We start from the raw sequence: 16,038 nt of genomic DNA, 5'->3' as shown, positions 1-16,038 counted from the left end.
TTCAGCAAGTGCGATGAATATTCTACTTAAGCAATTCCACATTTCTGTTCAGACAGCACTGTTCTAATTCTTCATTCTGTGAGCTTATTTTTCATGAGATTGTTCTGTTTGATTTCTGTAGTCCTGTCCAGAGAGGTATGTTTTACCTCTATCAGTGTCAGAATACAACACTGTACTTGGGTTATATTTTAATTACAATAGGTTATTAAACAGTTGAGTGATGTTACTAGATACACTAAGCTGACGTATTAACGCTTTTATGTGCTTTCAGTGTATCCATGCAGGTTAAATTCCAGCTGAGCAGTGAATGAGAGTGAGAACTTGAGTCTCTCTCACCAGTGTTCAAAACTACTTCTGGATGCTTCAGCGGCTATTTCAAATACCAGAGAAACATGACGATCTGTTTGAGCGATATATATTAGTTGCAGTATATTTTTTTAGTGAAACGTTGTGATAAGCGGTTGGAAAGCGTACTGCCACTTGAAGTAAATTAGCCAAGCATCCGAAGCATAAAACTCTGATTCCTAAATACCAGAAAGCATTAAAATCAAAAGTTGTTTCCTGTAATGCTCCTGCAGTAGAATTGTAAGGGTTTAGGAAGGGCTGTGCAATAAAACATCAAGAATGCTATTGCAGGTAAAAACAATGTGTAACAGTGCGTGGCTCAACAGTTTAGAACAAAAAACAGAGTAACCTGTCCATTTTGTGAAGTTCCAGCTGGCCAAGGTCTATGATGTGAACTGGTATAGGTAATACTGTCCTGTTCAGAGGGGGACCAGTGTGAAGTAAAGGCTTGCAGAATTCAAGCTCATCTGTTCTGAGTAGAATAAAGATTCACAGTGCTTAATACTGTGATTTGTAGGTTCATCTAACAATAATCTCCTCTGCAGAGTTGAGAGCATCTGCAGCTTGTATTTTGGTACTTGGATGTGTCTGAGCGTTTCATAGTGCTTTTCTCTCCTCCAAAAACAAGACTGGCTATTGACAGTTTGGCTGTAGTACTCTGTCCCGTTCAAAAGATCCTGAAAGTGGTTTAGTTTGCTTTTATTCTTATTTTGTGTCTTAGGTAATTGCCACGATTTGTGCAGGGGAGGTTTTTTCTCCCCTGGTACTTGTTTCACATTGGCCTTGAAGGAATAACTTCATCTCTTCTATGAGCATTTCTGCTGATGGGCCATCACTGGTTTGCTTAGGGTCCACCTTGGATGTTCACACAAGTGTTTCCACGTTTTATCACTGGTTTAATATGTAAAAAAACCTTCAACTCTTGGCCAGTTCAGTGCAGTATGATTATTGTATTGATTGGGACTAAGGAATTTGGAATCAATTGCTGAGGTAAGACTGGATTGCTGGCCCTTCAGCTTTTCATAGTGCTGCTGCATTGGTTGACCCAGCAAAGCACAGATGACTTCACTCAACCACTTTTTATCCCTCTCTTAACACAAAATAACTGGAGAATTACCCAATCTCTGTGTACTTTTCTCAGAAGCAAAATGTTAGGTCACCAGAAATACCAGCTGCTCTTAGAGGTGTTTCTCTGGAATACTTCAAATATAAAGAATATACACTTTGTGGAATGAAAGAAACTGCCTTATTTAGCAATTCTTACAGTAATGAACTAGTCAAAAGATCATGCAAATTCTTTCCAGGTTCATATCATCTGCAATAAAAATACTAGGTTTTGGTTTACAGCTTATGGAAGACCTTTCCAATGTTAACAAACACTTATGCTAATATTTTTTAATTACAAACATAATTTCTACTTGATTAAATTGAAATGACAAAATTTTAGAACTAGTAGCATTTACCCTAAAACAACCCTCATATGTGCAAGTGACTGAATGTCTAAAAAAAATTCTTAATTTTTTTAGCTTGGTTTACTAATGAAACACAGTTTATGCAGTCTGTGTGCCTGTTAGAGCTTTAGGTGAATCTTAACCGTGAGAGGAGTAACAGCTGCCAAGTGTTTAAAATTCTGCAGGTTTGATGAAAATAGCTGGCTAGAGGAAAGAAGCCTTGACAGTTTATTCTCCAGCAATTACCTGGATCTAAGACACCTCTGCAAACAGAAAGGCTATTGTGAGCCCGCACCTTGAGAATCTGCATTGGAGAAACATGCTAAATGTCTGTGTGTGGAACAGCTCAGACTGGAACATGCAGCTTCTTGAACACAAGAGTAAACACAGCAGATGCAACAAGTCCTTAGGACTTAGCTGCTTGTTGGTGAAGTACTGAAATCAAGAGATGTTCTGCACAGTGCTTCCTTCTGCCCATCAACAGGAAGGGTGCTGGGGAAAATGGATGGTTTAAGGAGCACTGTATGAGATTTTTGGCTTACTCTAGAATTGCTTTGCTTTCACCCTGTGATGCCTCCTTCCAGAAGGAATGAAAGGGAGAAGGGCCCAAGGCTGCAAAGGCTTGAGCTAAGAGAAAGTTGGAGGGAATGCCTGTGGTGGGAGACTGGAGGAACGTTATCACACACGGACATCTCAAACTGAAATTTAACTGAAAAGAGTTTCTGTTGTGTTGGCTGTGAACACCTTTGTTGATGGCTTGACAGCTGCCTAGTTTACTGGTCCTGACCTTGGCAGCTTGCAGCTCTCGGCAGCTGTATGTTAGTAGAAAAGGGGTGTGTGTGTGTGTGTGGGGGGCAACACCTTGGTTGTACTTGGACAGCTGATCTGCCTACACAACCACCTTTGGAAGCAAAAATTGTAGTGCTGGCTTTTTTTAATGATTAATTCCGTCAGCCAGCTAGCAAGTTACTGATTTGGTGACGATCTTTTTGAGGTTTTTACTGAGGACAAAGAAAGAAGAAGCGGGGACGATGGAGGTTAATTCCACTGCTGGATCCTTTGGCCCCTTACAGCAATTTAGCATTGCTGATCTTATTGTCATAGTGGCTTATTTTTCCTTAAACATTGCAGTGGGAATATGGGTAAGAGCATTCTTTGGTTTTGGTTTCTGCTTTCCCGTTCAACCTTGTGAAATACTCGGATTTTTCTTTTTTGGGGGGTTGGCTTCTCTGTGTGGAATTGTATTCTGAAAGCCTCTAATATTTTCCTGTTGTGCTGTATTTTGCATTTATGTTATGTATTTTGTGTGTTGTATTTGCTGTGTTCTATTGTATAAAACCTTCACTTCTTTCACTCCATGTGGAGAGACTCCTATTGACTTAGAATGAGGTGGAATTAATCATGGCAGAAACCTGCCTCCTAGCCTCCAGCCTGTTGGATGTAAGCAGATCTGACTCTGTCTATTAAAGGGTGTTGAGACAAATGCGTTGGTTAACACAAAGAGCCCTCAGCTACCTGTGGTTTGAGACAGGCTCTCTAAAGCCATTTATTCTACCTTGCAGAAAAATTATAGCCAAAGCTGGGCTCTATTAGCCAACCTGTCTGCTCAGCATCAAGGTCCAACTGACTCATCCTCTGTGATGCCGTCTCGCAGGGTGCTTCCTTTGCTGTTCATGGCTCCGTGTGCTCAGGGCGCAGCCACCGTTTCATGTAATTATGCTCGAGTTGCAGAGCTCTCCTTAATTATCCAGAGTCTCCTGTCTCTTGGTTGCTGTCTGGGAGGGTTTGCAGGGAAAGAGCATTCAGTGCTGATCCACTGCTCTCTCAGTCTTCCTGCAGGGTGAACAGGAGGAACACAGTCAGTGGCTATTTCCTTGCTGGCAGAGACATGGCGTGGTGGCCAGTAAGTAGATACCCTTGTCTGTCTTGTGACACTTGGGGCAGCAGAGACAACCAGCACCGGTCCCCCTCCCACTGAATTCCCACTTCTGCAACCCTTCTTTCTCCTCTGGTTGCCAGCACTTCTCGCTGCCATGTATACCTCCTTCTGCTGGGCTTAGGCTCCCTGGTGGACCAGGTTTCACGCTCCCTGATGGCTTTCCCTTGTCTTGCACAAGGGCTGCTGGAGTTCTCCGTCCTGTTTCCTTCCGTTGGTTTCCTCGTAAGCTGGTCTGCCACGCTTGACTGTCCCAGAGCATAGACCTCGCAACCATTCCCAAAAGTCATCTAGAGACTAGTTTTGCCTCCTCCTTTTGTGGAATTAGCCCCTTGGGCCCGCACTTCCAGTGAAGCATCAAAGGTGGTCCAGCTCTGTGTGGTTGTAGGGTCAGGATGGGGGAGCTCCAGCTCCCAGCGAGTGACAGGCTGGTGTGCACCAGTCTGGGGGTACTGACAGCACCTCCTGTTTCGATCCACAGATCGGAGCCTCTCTTTTTGCCAGCAGTGAAGGATCAGGGCTCTTCATTGGATTGGCTGGGACTGGTGCTGCCGGGGGAATCGCTGTTGCTGGTTTTGAGTGGAATGTAAGAAACGCGTTGCATTATTAAGAGAGCGAATTTCTTGAGCCGCATAGCAGCAGAGGGCCTATTTCACAGTAGCTTCGAGTAAAGTCTCTAAAGGCTTGGGAGGAGTCATGCAGGGGATAATTAATGCAACCCTGCTAACTCAGCTTCCCCATCTCTCCCCTCGTACCTGGTGTGCATACAGGGCGTTTGCAGTCAGCTAAGTCCATGTGCTCTGGGAATAAGCTGCTTTCAGGTGCAGAGCTTCCCAGTCCAGTCCCTGCACAGCCCTGCTAAGAAGGCTGCTGATCTGATAGGTCACCAGTTCACTACTTTCTCACACAACACTTCCAAAGTCCTTGGGTTCTGGGGCAAAAGTGTGACACTTGGCTTGCTTGGTGCTCAAGGAGTTAATGGGAAACTTGCGGACGTTTGCTGAGTCAATAGCTTGGGGCCGGAGAAGGGGGCAGGCTTCTGCTGGCTGGGACTCGCTGGGTGCCCGGGAGGTCTCTGCTCTGGCCTCATGCACCTGCACCTGCCATTTGAAGCCATTTGAAGATACAAATGTGCAACTGCGGGCGAGCTGAGGCCGGGTCAGGCGTGGCGGATGTGGTCTAGCATTGTCAAGCTGCAGCAGCATCAGTGGTTTTTTGGGCTGTGCTGTGCTCTTCCTTCCCAATAGGCTACTTATGTTCTCCTGGCGCTGGCTTGGGTGTTCGTTCCGGTCTACATCTCTTCAGGGGTAAGTACAGCTCTCTCTGAGCCTGCTGAGAGGAGCCTAGCCTCCATCAGGCCTCGTGCCCAAAGGAATGGTGTCCCTGCTGTCCTTTCAGGCTCCTAAGCCCTGCAGAGTGGCTTTAGGAAGACTGTTTCCCCTTCATTTTCCCTGGGACTGTCTTCAGAGGAGGGTGACTGACAGGGCAGTGACCCCTCTTTTTCCCTCTTGCAGATTGTCACGATGCCTGAGTATCTCCAGAGAAGGTTTGGAGGTGAGAGAATCCGGATGTACCTCTCTGGCCTGTCGCTCCTGCTCTCCATCTTCACCAAGATCTCTGTAAGCAGCTCCCACTTGAGTCTGTGACAGATCCACCGCTCGTTTCCAGCTAGTTGAAGATTATTTTTGTGCTCAGACCTCGTGTAGCCAAGATAGTGAACAGGAAGAGCCCCAGGGCTGGGAGAAGAACTGCTGCAAGGAAGTTCTGGGAGGAGGCAGGGCAGGAGGTGGAAATTCATGGAAAGGTGCTGTCTGCCAACACCCTGTGCGTTTGTAGTTAGGTTCAGCAGTGATGATCGTGTCAGGGATGCCCCCGACAGATCTGTGGCTGAACGTAAGGATTCCCCAAACTTAAAGAGGCTGAGAATGAACCAAGCTTGGAGGCGGCATTGCACGGTCTGTTGTCTTTCAGGTCTCCAGCAATGAGGCTTTCTAATAGTTTGAAATGGGGAAAAGCCCTGCTGAATACAGTAGGGAGAAACCAACAGGGTTGGGTAAACTGAATCTATAAATTGAAGTGATTGAATCGAGAATGTATTCCTCGCCTTAGGGCGCACAGGTTTTCCGAGGAAAGGAAGCTTTGTTACACCTGCAGGGTGGCCCAAGCATGTACAGAAGATTTAGAGGGACTTTTTCACAAGCATGTTTTCACCTCAATTTGGCCTCTTTCACAATTTGCTTTCAGCAGCCTAGGCTCCTCTCCTCCTCTTCCTGCCTGCTTGGTAACCACAGAAAGAGTTTATCTGAGGTAACAGCAGCTGAGAGCCTGCGACACCAGGCCTGGAGCAAGCTGAGAGAGCTCGGCACAGACAGGCCCGGGGGGCTGGAGACAGCGAGACGGGATGTGAGCCTTAGACAAACCAAGAGCAAACAGCTCTGAAATGATACGGAGGGGAAAACATGTGGGAGGGAGCAATCCTGCGCAGCCCCCTCCGATGGGGGCAGGTGGATCGAGTTCATTGCCCTGTTGGGGCTTCTGCGTGCGGATGGCTGAAAAAAATAACTGCTCTGTGTGGGTGGCTGAAACCAGCCGCTGGCTGTAAGGACGGAGAAAGCTGAGGTCGGGGCTGTCGGCAGATAACCCCTTTCCCCACGGAGAGGCGCTCAGCACCTGCTTGTGCTTTTGCCAGCTCTGAGGCCTGCAAATCCCAGTTTGGCTGGTGGCCACAGGCCCTTGCGGCCTCTCGTTGCCGCCTCTCGTTTCTGCCTCCTCTCAGGTAGCTTCTGAACCTGCTGCCGAGGCCCCGGAGCTGAGCTGCAGAGATGACCCTGCATGTACTGTGCCCCAGTCCGAGAGATAAGGGGGACAGAGTAGCCTGAAAACAGCTGGTGCTGTGCAAATATGTGACAGTGCTTAATGCAAAGCAGCTGCACCTGCCTAGGACCATGTAAGGAGCGCAGCCCTCTGGAGCTGCTAGCGCTGGGGAACGTCATGTCACGGACTTCCCTTGCTTGTTCGTTATTTGTTCCTGAGGTGGCATTTAACGATGTCAGAACTGTGTCCCTCACTCTGTAACCAGTCAAGTGCTCAGGAGAACCACATCTTCGGCCTATGAACTGCTCTCTGACCTTGGGCAAAGCACTACTTGGTCCTTAAAAGGCAGGTTGCAGGGGAGATAACAGCCCTTCCTATGTTCATGCTTTGAGTATGCCTAGGACCTGCAGAAGTGGTGCTGATGGCTCAGCAGGTGGAGCTGTCCCCTGTCTTTCCTCCCTGAAAAAAACCCATGCCCCATCATGCTGGAGAGCATTCTTACCATAGAGCTGATGTTTATACCCTTATTGCTTATGCCATGAAAATCCTATGGCGTTTCTCCTGAAGTTAGGTTTGGTTAGGGTTATGCAGGTAGTTTCAGCAAGTTCTGTCTTTCTGTATTCCCCTGGTGTTCTCAGTTAGATAGAGGCTCTATCTGCCCGTCCTCGCCTAATCAAGGAACTTTGCTTTGTGTCATTAAACAGCTGCTTTGACTTACCCAAGTTTGGCTGCCTCTCCTCCATGTGTGATGTGTGGCCTGGCAGCTGCTGGAGTACCAGATGAGTTTGCGTAGTGAAAACGTTGATTATTCCCTGATCCTCCTAATGTCTAGTAAATTGTTACTTATTCCTCTTCCTATATACTGTTGAGGAGAGATCTCTTCCCTTCTTCTGATCAAGGCTGGGGATGAGCTCAAGGGAGATGCTGAAGCAGTCTCTGTCTGTATATGTTATTAGTCGCCCTGGGATCTAAGGGAATACCAGCTGGCATTTAAAAGGAAAAGTAACAAGCTGGGATAGAATATCTGGTGTAGTAGTTTGTTCTTGCCCATCTAGATCTAAAGAAAGAAATCAGCAGTAATTTGAGGGCTGGTTGTCTGCGAGTCTCTTTCCAGATAATCACAGATGCCCCCTCTTCCCAAAATAGCGTGTTACTATGCCATGAGGAGACATTTGGTCTGAATGGTTTTCATTGGAGCTGTCTCATAAGCCTCTGTGCCCAGAAGGGATGGATGTCCTACAAATTCATTCTTAGCTTGAGAAACCAGTGGAGACTGTTGTGCCACTCATTGCTTATAACCAGATGAACTCGTAGATGAACTCTGTGCGGTGCCTGCACATAAGGGAACTCTGTGGTTATCCTAGCATTTCTCAGCACTCCTTTGTGTTTGGAGCCTGGGAGACACTCCCCGATGGCTCTTCCTGTGCCTTTTCTTAGCTAGTTCTATAGTTTCTTTGGACTGCTGAGCTTCACCTAGTCTCTGAGTCACACAATCCAATATAAGAGGAACCAGCCTAATCAAGAGGATTATCCTGGCATCTAGCTCCATTCAATGTGGATCTGAAAAAAATAATAGCTCTTTCAAGCAGTGGGTTGGGATGATGTGTGAGGTGTTACCACGTATAGATGAATTGGCCCAATATCCTGTCACTGGTGATGACCACAGCAGGGTGCGTGGGAGGAAGGTGTGAAACTCAGCGCAATTAGGCAGTGCTGTCATGCAGTAGAGATTTCCCCTTGGTCCTCACCGGGGGTTACCTTAAAGCACTGGACTCATTAGCATTGCTTTTCCTGCCACCTCTCCTGGCAGATGCTGTGTCTTTCATGGATCTCCACACCCTGTTCTCCTTAGCTGAGATAAGGTGTCACTGCTGCTCTAATGGCTCTTCTTTTGTGGGGGGGTAGGGAGGGGAAGACAGGCTCTCCTGTCCTGGCATTTACCATCTGCTGGACCCAAGCCCTTAATGTCTCGTGGCAGTTCATAGCAGGGTGCAACAGGCCAGCCCTGAGGTCCTGCTGAGGGGACAGTGAGTCTCCCCTAAGTGGAAACACGTGAAGATTTACACAGGCATCCAAACCTTGGTGAAGGGCCTGGGTGGACTATTTTGCACCCTGGGTAATTCATTCTACTGATGCTTTGCCAGTTGTTAAATTCAAGCTGTCTCTAAAGCCAGCTTTCATTGGGAAGGCATTAACGAAGTTGGATAAGAACAAGTTTCCAAGTGAGGTCATCGGTGGAGGCAGGGTTCTCTTGCTGGATAGTGAGGCCTGACTTCAAAGGATTTTGCTCTCCTTTTCCAGTTGAAAGGACTTGTTTTATGAATAGGTCATGCCTGGTTTTAATTAGCTTGTTTTTGTATTTGGGATGTTTTATTAACGACTCAGTCACATGCACTTTTATTTTTTCCCACCCTAGCAGAATTACCAGGAAGGGAGGTGGAGATACCTTTGCTTCCTCATAGCAAAAGCTTAGACTCATTTGCAGACGACTGCAAAAAACGATTAAGCGTTGAGAAAGCCAGGAGAAGTAGTTATGAAACGTATTCTGCAGGGCTGAGTCTTACCGTTGGGCTCTGGGGATGAAGTGGGGGGGGGTGCTGGAGAAGCAGGCGGTCGAGGAGGGGGGATGACTTGCTAGCAGGTGCTGGGATAACAAGTCATGGATCCCTCAAGGGGCCATTGGGAGCTCCAGACAAGGACACTGGACTGGAACTGTGCTGGGGAAGCTCTAATTGTGTTGGGCTCCTGCTTCATGTTGTGTTGGGAGAAGATGGCTGAGGGCCCTTGGTTGGGTCTTTCTGTCTTGTAGTTGCACCTTGCAGAGCAGTGGTGACTTAGTTCTCTTGTAGGGTTGTTTGGTGGTCTCTGCATTATGGAGCTGTGTTTACATCACGTTTGTGGTAGAAAGGTATCTATGGAAGAGGAGCTGCTGGTACAAGTTTTGGTATGGTTGCCACTAAGTTGGTTCCTCTTTAGCAGGGCAATCCAGGGCTGAATCACCTCTTGGTGCTTAACAAGGCTTTCCCTGAGACATGACCAAGCTAGAGTGCAGCTGAGGACAAGTACTATCTCCTGTAGGAACATTAGACATGGCTATGGTGGAAAGTCTGGCCAGTGCATTTATCATGGAACAGTCCCTGAATTAGGTTCCTCAACACCACGGTGAAAGTACTCCTCTGGCCGTTTTGATTTGTGATTTAATTAATGTTATGCCTAGTGTAGCGGGTCGTCTGCTAGGGAAAGGGCTTTCATGTTGTCCCAAAGCTGAATGTGCACTTACCTACTGGATTTCATGGTTGATAGAGCCCTGCTTGGTGGCATGCTTCTTCATTCTTCCATCTCACAATCCATTATGGGCCCTCTCCATCACATAATGTAGCCTGGTGTTGTTTCATGTCTTCTGAAATGAGATGTTTGTCACCTTAGCATAGAGAGATACAGAGCTTAGGCCTGAGATGTGCTTTCTGGAAAGGCGGGAGGCAGCTCTTGCAAAGCATTTTCAATGGAAGTATGAAATTATGTGTTTTGTTTCTAAACAAAACATGTCACCGTTCCCCTTAGAACGATGCTGAGGGCAGGGCACGGGTGGCACCGACTGTCCTTAGCTCCTGTGCATTGAACTTCCCTGGAGGAGCTTTGGGAGAAGGAAACATAGAGCTGGGAGAAGGAGGTGCAGTGTGGGAAATATTACCAGACCTCCACATTACTAATCTTAAGTGACTGCTCCCACATGATTGGGCAAGAAGGCTCTGCTGTTTGGGGGATGATTTTTGTGCGGTGTGTGAAGAAAAACGTCAAATCAGAGCTGATATTTTGGCTATGGAAAGCTGTCATGGCTACAGGCAAGGGTGTGGAGCAGGCCAAGGTGTTCTGAGGAGACAAGGGTGGAATCTGCACATCTTGCCTCTTCCTGCCTGGCCCTGTTCCCCTTTCCCTCACTGAACAATGTTTTCACTAAGATATTCTAGCTGAGTGCTGGAAATTGCTGGATCTCACCTTCTGGAAGAGAAATGGTTGTGCCTTGGGGCACTAGTTGGTGTACGTGGCCCCCTCAGCCTCAGTGCTTTCTTCAGAGGAGAGGCAAAGGAAGGGAGGAAACGAATGTTTCTAGTCTCCTTCCGTTGATGCGCAACTTAGGGCAGGGATATATCCCTGGAAAGCCAGTGTAGAAGGAAAGAAAACGAAGTCTGTAGGCTGCGCCCACAATACCTGTGGGCCTCACCACAGTGTTTCCCAGGTTCTGCCATGTCAGGGGCTTGGCTTCACCTAGGGAAGGGTCTCTCTCCTCGATAACCATCTGCGCTGTGAGCCGCTCGCTCTCCGATCTGCCCAAGGGGCCTCTGAATCTCTCCACTTTTAGAGCTCATTCGCTGTGAGACTGGGCCTGAGACGACATGACTGGCACCTCCCTGCACCAGCTGAGCTGTTGCGTGGGTTGAGTTCTCCAGTGGGCCGAGTCCAGTGACATAAACGGTGGTCACTTTTGGGAAGTCAGTCAGCTTAGCTGAGTTAGCTAGCTAAATAAGTTGTTAAACTCCCTCCTCTCTTTGCAGGCCAGATCCTTCATCTGCTCCCCTAGCAGAGGAAATGAGGTCCCAGTTTCCCTTGGAGACGTGTTTCAAGTGGCAGGAGATGCTGTGGCTGACAGAGGCCAGCCTGTTTTGTGGAGAACTGCGTTAGGCACAGAGTCAGCCTGTCCCTCCTGTGCTGAGCAGAAAAACAGAGCCTCTAACAGGGGTTTCAGGAGGGGAGCTGCAAAGTTCTGAAAAAGCATAGGAACATGGACCTCAATCCAGCTCTGCAGCAGCACCTGCTTGGTGGAGGATGTACTTACACTGGTTTGTGCTGGGGTCGGGGACTCAAGAACCCTGGGTTCAGTGCCTGCCTGCTGCTGCTCTCTTTTGGCCAAAAGCAACTTCTGTCACTTGTCTATGCCTCGGTTTCCCTATCTGGAGGAGATATTCTCCCAGAGATGCTTAGCAAAGAGGTGGTTTGGGGAAAGGCTTTTGCAGTCAGGACTGCCTGTGTGCCCTGCAATCGTGGAGCAGTTGCAGACGGAGCCCCGCTAGCCGCGGCAGCCGCAGAACGGTTCCCACGAGTGGGGCCAGCTTGCTCTGCCCTGCCGGCACTGAGGTCAGTGCTGCTAACAGGACCTGAGCTACGTGGTGCAGGAATCCCCTGCAGATAACTAGACATGGAGACCTCGACAAGCAGAGTGAAAAGTCCTTGTACCTGGGGGGAGATCCCCTCCCACCTTGGGAGCCTCTTTGGGGCTGCTGCCACCCTTCTGACCAGCCTGAAGCTCCCAACAGCTCGGCTGCAGCTGGTGGCGGGTGAGGGAGTGGGAGCTTGGCCTTGGCAGCCTTCTCGAAGGCAGTGTGGGTGCCAGGAGAACAAATCCCGTCAAGCAGAACATGAAATACCAGCTGCACCTACCCCCATCCACACTACCGCACCCGTCACGTCTGCCCGCCGGGGTGCCAGCGGGGCATAAAAACGGCACGGCTGCGCTGGGCTGGCGAGGGCGGAGCGGGTGGCTTGGGCTGCATCTTGGGAGTCCCTAATGGGGCTGGGTTTTTGGGGGCAGCGCAGCCCTTTCAGATGGCTCTGAGTGCCAGATCTCCTGGGCTCTGCAAAAAGCACTGTCCAGATGCCACCTGGGGAACAGGGCGCTGCCACTGCTGCAGAGAACTTAAAGTGCTCAGATCAGCAAGGAGACAGGTCAGTTAGAGGTCTAATCCTGTGAGGGGCTGAGTATCATAAGCTCCAGGAGCTGGAAAAATTAGGTTACTGGCCTTTGCATCCCACTGTCTGCATCCAAATGGGCTCAGATGCAAAACGACTGCGGGAGCTGCCTGCTCTGCTCTTCCGAGGGGGCTGCAGGAACGTGGCCGGGGGTCCCCATTTGCAGAGCGATGTCATCAGTGCGTGGGACTGGGGCCCCCAGCACCGGCTCCGGGCCTGGCACGTGCAGTGACACGCACTTGCTATACGCGTGGTTTTGGTTGTTTCCCTGCCGTGTCTTTCTGCCATAGCCTTTTGGTGCTGTCGAGCCAGGTGGATGTCACCTATTACAGGCCCTGTGTTTCTTATTTTGCACACAGACTGATCTGTACTCAGGGGCTCTGTTCGTGCAAGTCTGTCTGGGCTGGGACCTTTACCTCTCCACCGTCCTGATGCTGGTGGTCACAGCGCTCTACACGATTGCGGGTAGGTTGCTCAGTATTTGCTGGCCTCAAGTGATTCTTGTTCTACTGAACCGTGCCACTTATGCTCCTTTTTTTTTTTTTTTTTTTTTGCTTCTGGGAGGTCTTTGGGGATTTATACTGCTTTTATCTCAGACAATGGGGTTCACATTCACTGTCCTATCCAGCTAGTGTTTGTGTCTCCTTCCTAAGTGTCAGCTCGGGCAACGGCTAGATACCTGAGCTCTCCTCTGTGATTATGTGCTTAGGCTTTTCATTTGTAATAACTCGCTCCTCCTCCATAACATAGTTAAATGCTTTCTTGTATGTATACCTATTTGTAACAGCTGTAATCAAGGCTTCTCCTATTACATGACCATTACCATGGAGTCTAAAATCTCAGAGGCCTTTGCCTAACTCATTTTCCTCCCACTTATCCTGCCCGTAATACAACTTGCTGCTGTCCATCTGCGAAGCTCTTAGAAGTATTTCCTGCATGTGCTTCCCTTTAGCGTAATCAGCTTTTTTGTGCGGAGTCAGTCAATACATTTCCTTTGTAATTCACAGTTAATGAGAGTTTGGAGCTGAAATTAGAAATTGTGAGCACCCAACTTGCAGTCCCATACTCTGACCGTGCGACCGTATATCCTTGCCAGGCCTTTATTATTTGGCTGGGACGTTCCTTTCCCTGGTCATTCCAGTGCAGATGCCTTGCAGTAAATTTTCCTCGGTATCTTATCCCAGCCATCAAAACCCAGAACAGCTTAAGTACATCCGAAACATGGTAGATTTTGCAAGACTTTGGTTTTACACAAATCCCGTCTTGGCTTTTTCCTGCCCATGAGGCTTGTTGTGAAGCAGGGTATTTTAGTCTGAGCTCAGGCAGAGGGTGTGATCGCTGCGTCACCCTAATCCTGAGAACATCCCTCCAAATCCCAGGCATTGCCTAGAAGGGTGCAGCCCTGAAATACCTGGCTGTGAATCAGTGACTTGGATTGAAATTGGTTCAAATTTTGACCCATATTTTCTAGCTCCGCTACTTTTTATGCTTTTGTTCATATGCTGAGTAACACCTTTCTGACTAGGTAAGCAGTCCTGGATTTGCAACAAGTACTGAAGGAAAACTTGGTATGGAAGGGAAGAAATCCTGTTGGCTGAATGGCTGAAGGGGACCCTGCTAAGCATTAAGTGCTGGAAAGATAAAAACACTGGGCTGCGAGGGAGAGCTGAGGGGATACAAAACGGGAGGCCTGGTGTAGTGTTAAGGAGAGGTAGGATGAATGATGGGATCAACATCCTGGCAACGTGGTCCGTTTGCTGGAGTATCCAAAGAGATCTGGGGACATCCCTCTCCTGGGTTATCTTGGAGCAGGGCAGAGCACTAGAGGGCCTGCTATACAGATTTGAGGATAAACCAGTGACTTACCACAAGGTCAACTTCTTACCAAGGTCTGATTTTGGTCCTCCCAGTGTTTCTGGCAGAGAAGTCCTGAGTGGGCAAGAGGAGAGCAGAACTCATGCGCAGAGCCCGGGCCGGGAGGCTGCATGCACGCAGCTCTGCAAACCTGGCCTCTTTCCTCCGCCTCGGCATGCCGACAGCGGGCTGCGCCTGCCGCGAGCTGCCACCGCACCGCCTCCTGCGCCCGCGCTCCCTCAGCTCCCCGTCTGCACCTCGCACCCTGTTATATTGGGTGCTCCCTCCCCACCCCAGCTGCTTGGGGTGCTGTCACCCCCCGACACCAGACTTGCGGAGGAGCTATTCTCCCTGCGTTTGCCCACTACTTTCTCACTGTGGGCCCACCTCCTCCTGTGGTGCTAGGAGGACAAGGACAGTAACAGACAGGCATGTCCCCACGATAACAGTTAGCTTTATAACTTTACTTTATGACTTTATAACTTAACTTTATGACTTTACAACAAAGCTGAGCCTGAACCTGAGGAAGGGAGCTCGCAACGCTGTGCCTTGCTCCTGTCCCCTGCAGGTGGGCTGGCAGCCGTCATCTACACTGACACGCTGCAGACGCTCATCATGGTTATTGGAGCCATCGCTTTGGCTATAAAAGGTAAGACCTGGGAGCAGCACAGATCTGCCTTCCAGGGGAACCTTCTCTCCCCACTCAGGCAGTCTTGGAAATAAATAAAAAGACTCAGTGTGAGCAGTTTGGTGGCCAAGATGTCTAGCAGGACTGTGGCCCATAGCAAGCACCTAAACAGAGTCTGTGGTCCACTTGTGTTCCTTCTGCAGCTGTTTCCCCTATGTGCAAGGCGTGTGGGCTGCGATGACATAAAGCTTCCTATGAGTCCTCTGTATGGGGCTAATTCCAGATCTAGTAACATTCTGGTTCTGTCATCTTTACTTCCAAGCTGCTGGCACTTGCCTAGTTCACACACTCTGAGAGACTGTTCAAGTGCTTGACCGTGAGCAGAATGTCAAGTTTTCCTTCAGATAATTCCCAGCCATTGACCCCCTTCACTGCAGGATCTTCAGAAAGGATCTGGCCAGGGCATGAGGCGGCTCCCTTTGATGCTGTGCACAGAAATATGCACAGCAGAAGTCAGTGCCAGAAAGTCATTCCTGCAGGTGAACACAAAGTGATGAAAGGGCACAGGGGTGTTTTCTTCTCTGGTGTGTCTTCCTCCTGTTTTGATTTAGCATGGTTAATTAACAGCCATTTGTGAACATTCCTCACTCTTGTCTCTTAATAAATTTAGCCTCACAACACCCTTGTGAGGTAGGGAATTTTTGTTTTTTCTTTTTCTACCATCTGGGCATTTAGGCCCTGAGGAATAAGAGGCATAATTTCCCAGCCAGGTAAAAAGTTAGGCCCCGCAGTTTTCAAAGGTAGGCATTTAACTGAAGAGCATGATTTCCAGAAGCGCTCCTGAGATGATTTCCACCATCTCTCAGAGAAGTCTGTTTGGGCAGACGGGTGTGAAAAGTATTGACCTAACGTCATGCAGGAATTCTGCCACGGAGACAGGAATAGAAGCAGACTTGCAACAAAGCCAGTCCCACATCTGTTCTCCTGTGCAGAGGCAGAGCTCATTCTTGGGAGGGCCCTGTACATGGCAAGGTATATTTACAAAGGCTAAATGAAAGGACAGATACTTGAGGCTTCTACATTACAGAAGGGAAAAAAGAAAGAAGGTCCTCCCCTTCCCTGGAGTAGTAAGAATAATAATAAATACCCAAGAAGAAGCAATGAACTGAGCGAGACAGAAGAGGAGCTCATTGCCTGTCCAAAGAGGTGCTTGCATATTGCTGATTATGGGCTGAAGCTATAATTGACCACGAGGTTCTCCAAGG

The 16,038-nt window shown here is 48.6% G+C and overlaps 1 protein-coding gene across 1 annotated transcript in view; it reads left to right on the top strand.

The window, feature by feature from the left end:
• Positions 1-2,611: 2,611 nt before the first annotated feature.
• The window catches only part of SLC5A10 (solute carrier family 5 member 10), a 48,900-nt gene continuing 35,473 nt past the window's right edge, over positions 2,612-16,038 (top strand). The window contains exons 1-7 of the mRNA XM_068908228.1: positions 2,612-2,938; positions 3,625-3,699; positions 4,214-4,318; positions 4,980-5,039; positions 5,247-5,351; positions 12,651-12,756; positions 14,714-14,794. Coding sequence (XP_068764329.1) covers positions 2,828-2,938; positions 3,625-3,699; positions 4,214-4,318; positions 4,980-5,039; positions 5,247-5,351; positions 12,651-12,756; positions 14,714-14,794 — 643 coding nt within the window. The 5' untranslated portion in view covers positions 2,612-2,827. The remainder of the gene's footprint in view (positions 2,939-3,624; positions 3,700-4,213; positions 4,319-4,979; positions 5,040-5,246; positions 5,352-12,650; positions 12,757-14,713; positions 14,795-16,038) is intronic.

This window comes from Struthio camelus, chromosome 15, assembly GCF_040807025.1.
Source record: "Struthio camelus isolate bStrCam1 chromosome 15, bStrCam1.hap1, whole genome shotgun sequence".
Taxonomy (NCBI): domain Eukaryota; kingdom Metazoa; phylum Chordata; class Aves; order Struthioniformes; family Struthionidae; genus Struthio; species Struthio camelus.
The sequence above is the reverse complement of the archived record's forward strand: the minus strand, read 5'-3'. Positions and strand labels throughout refer to the sequence as shown.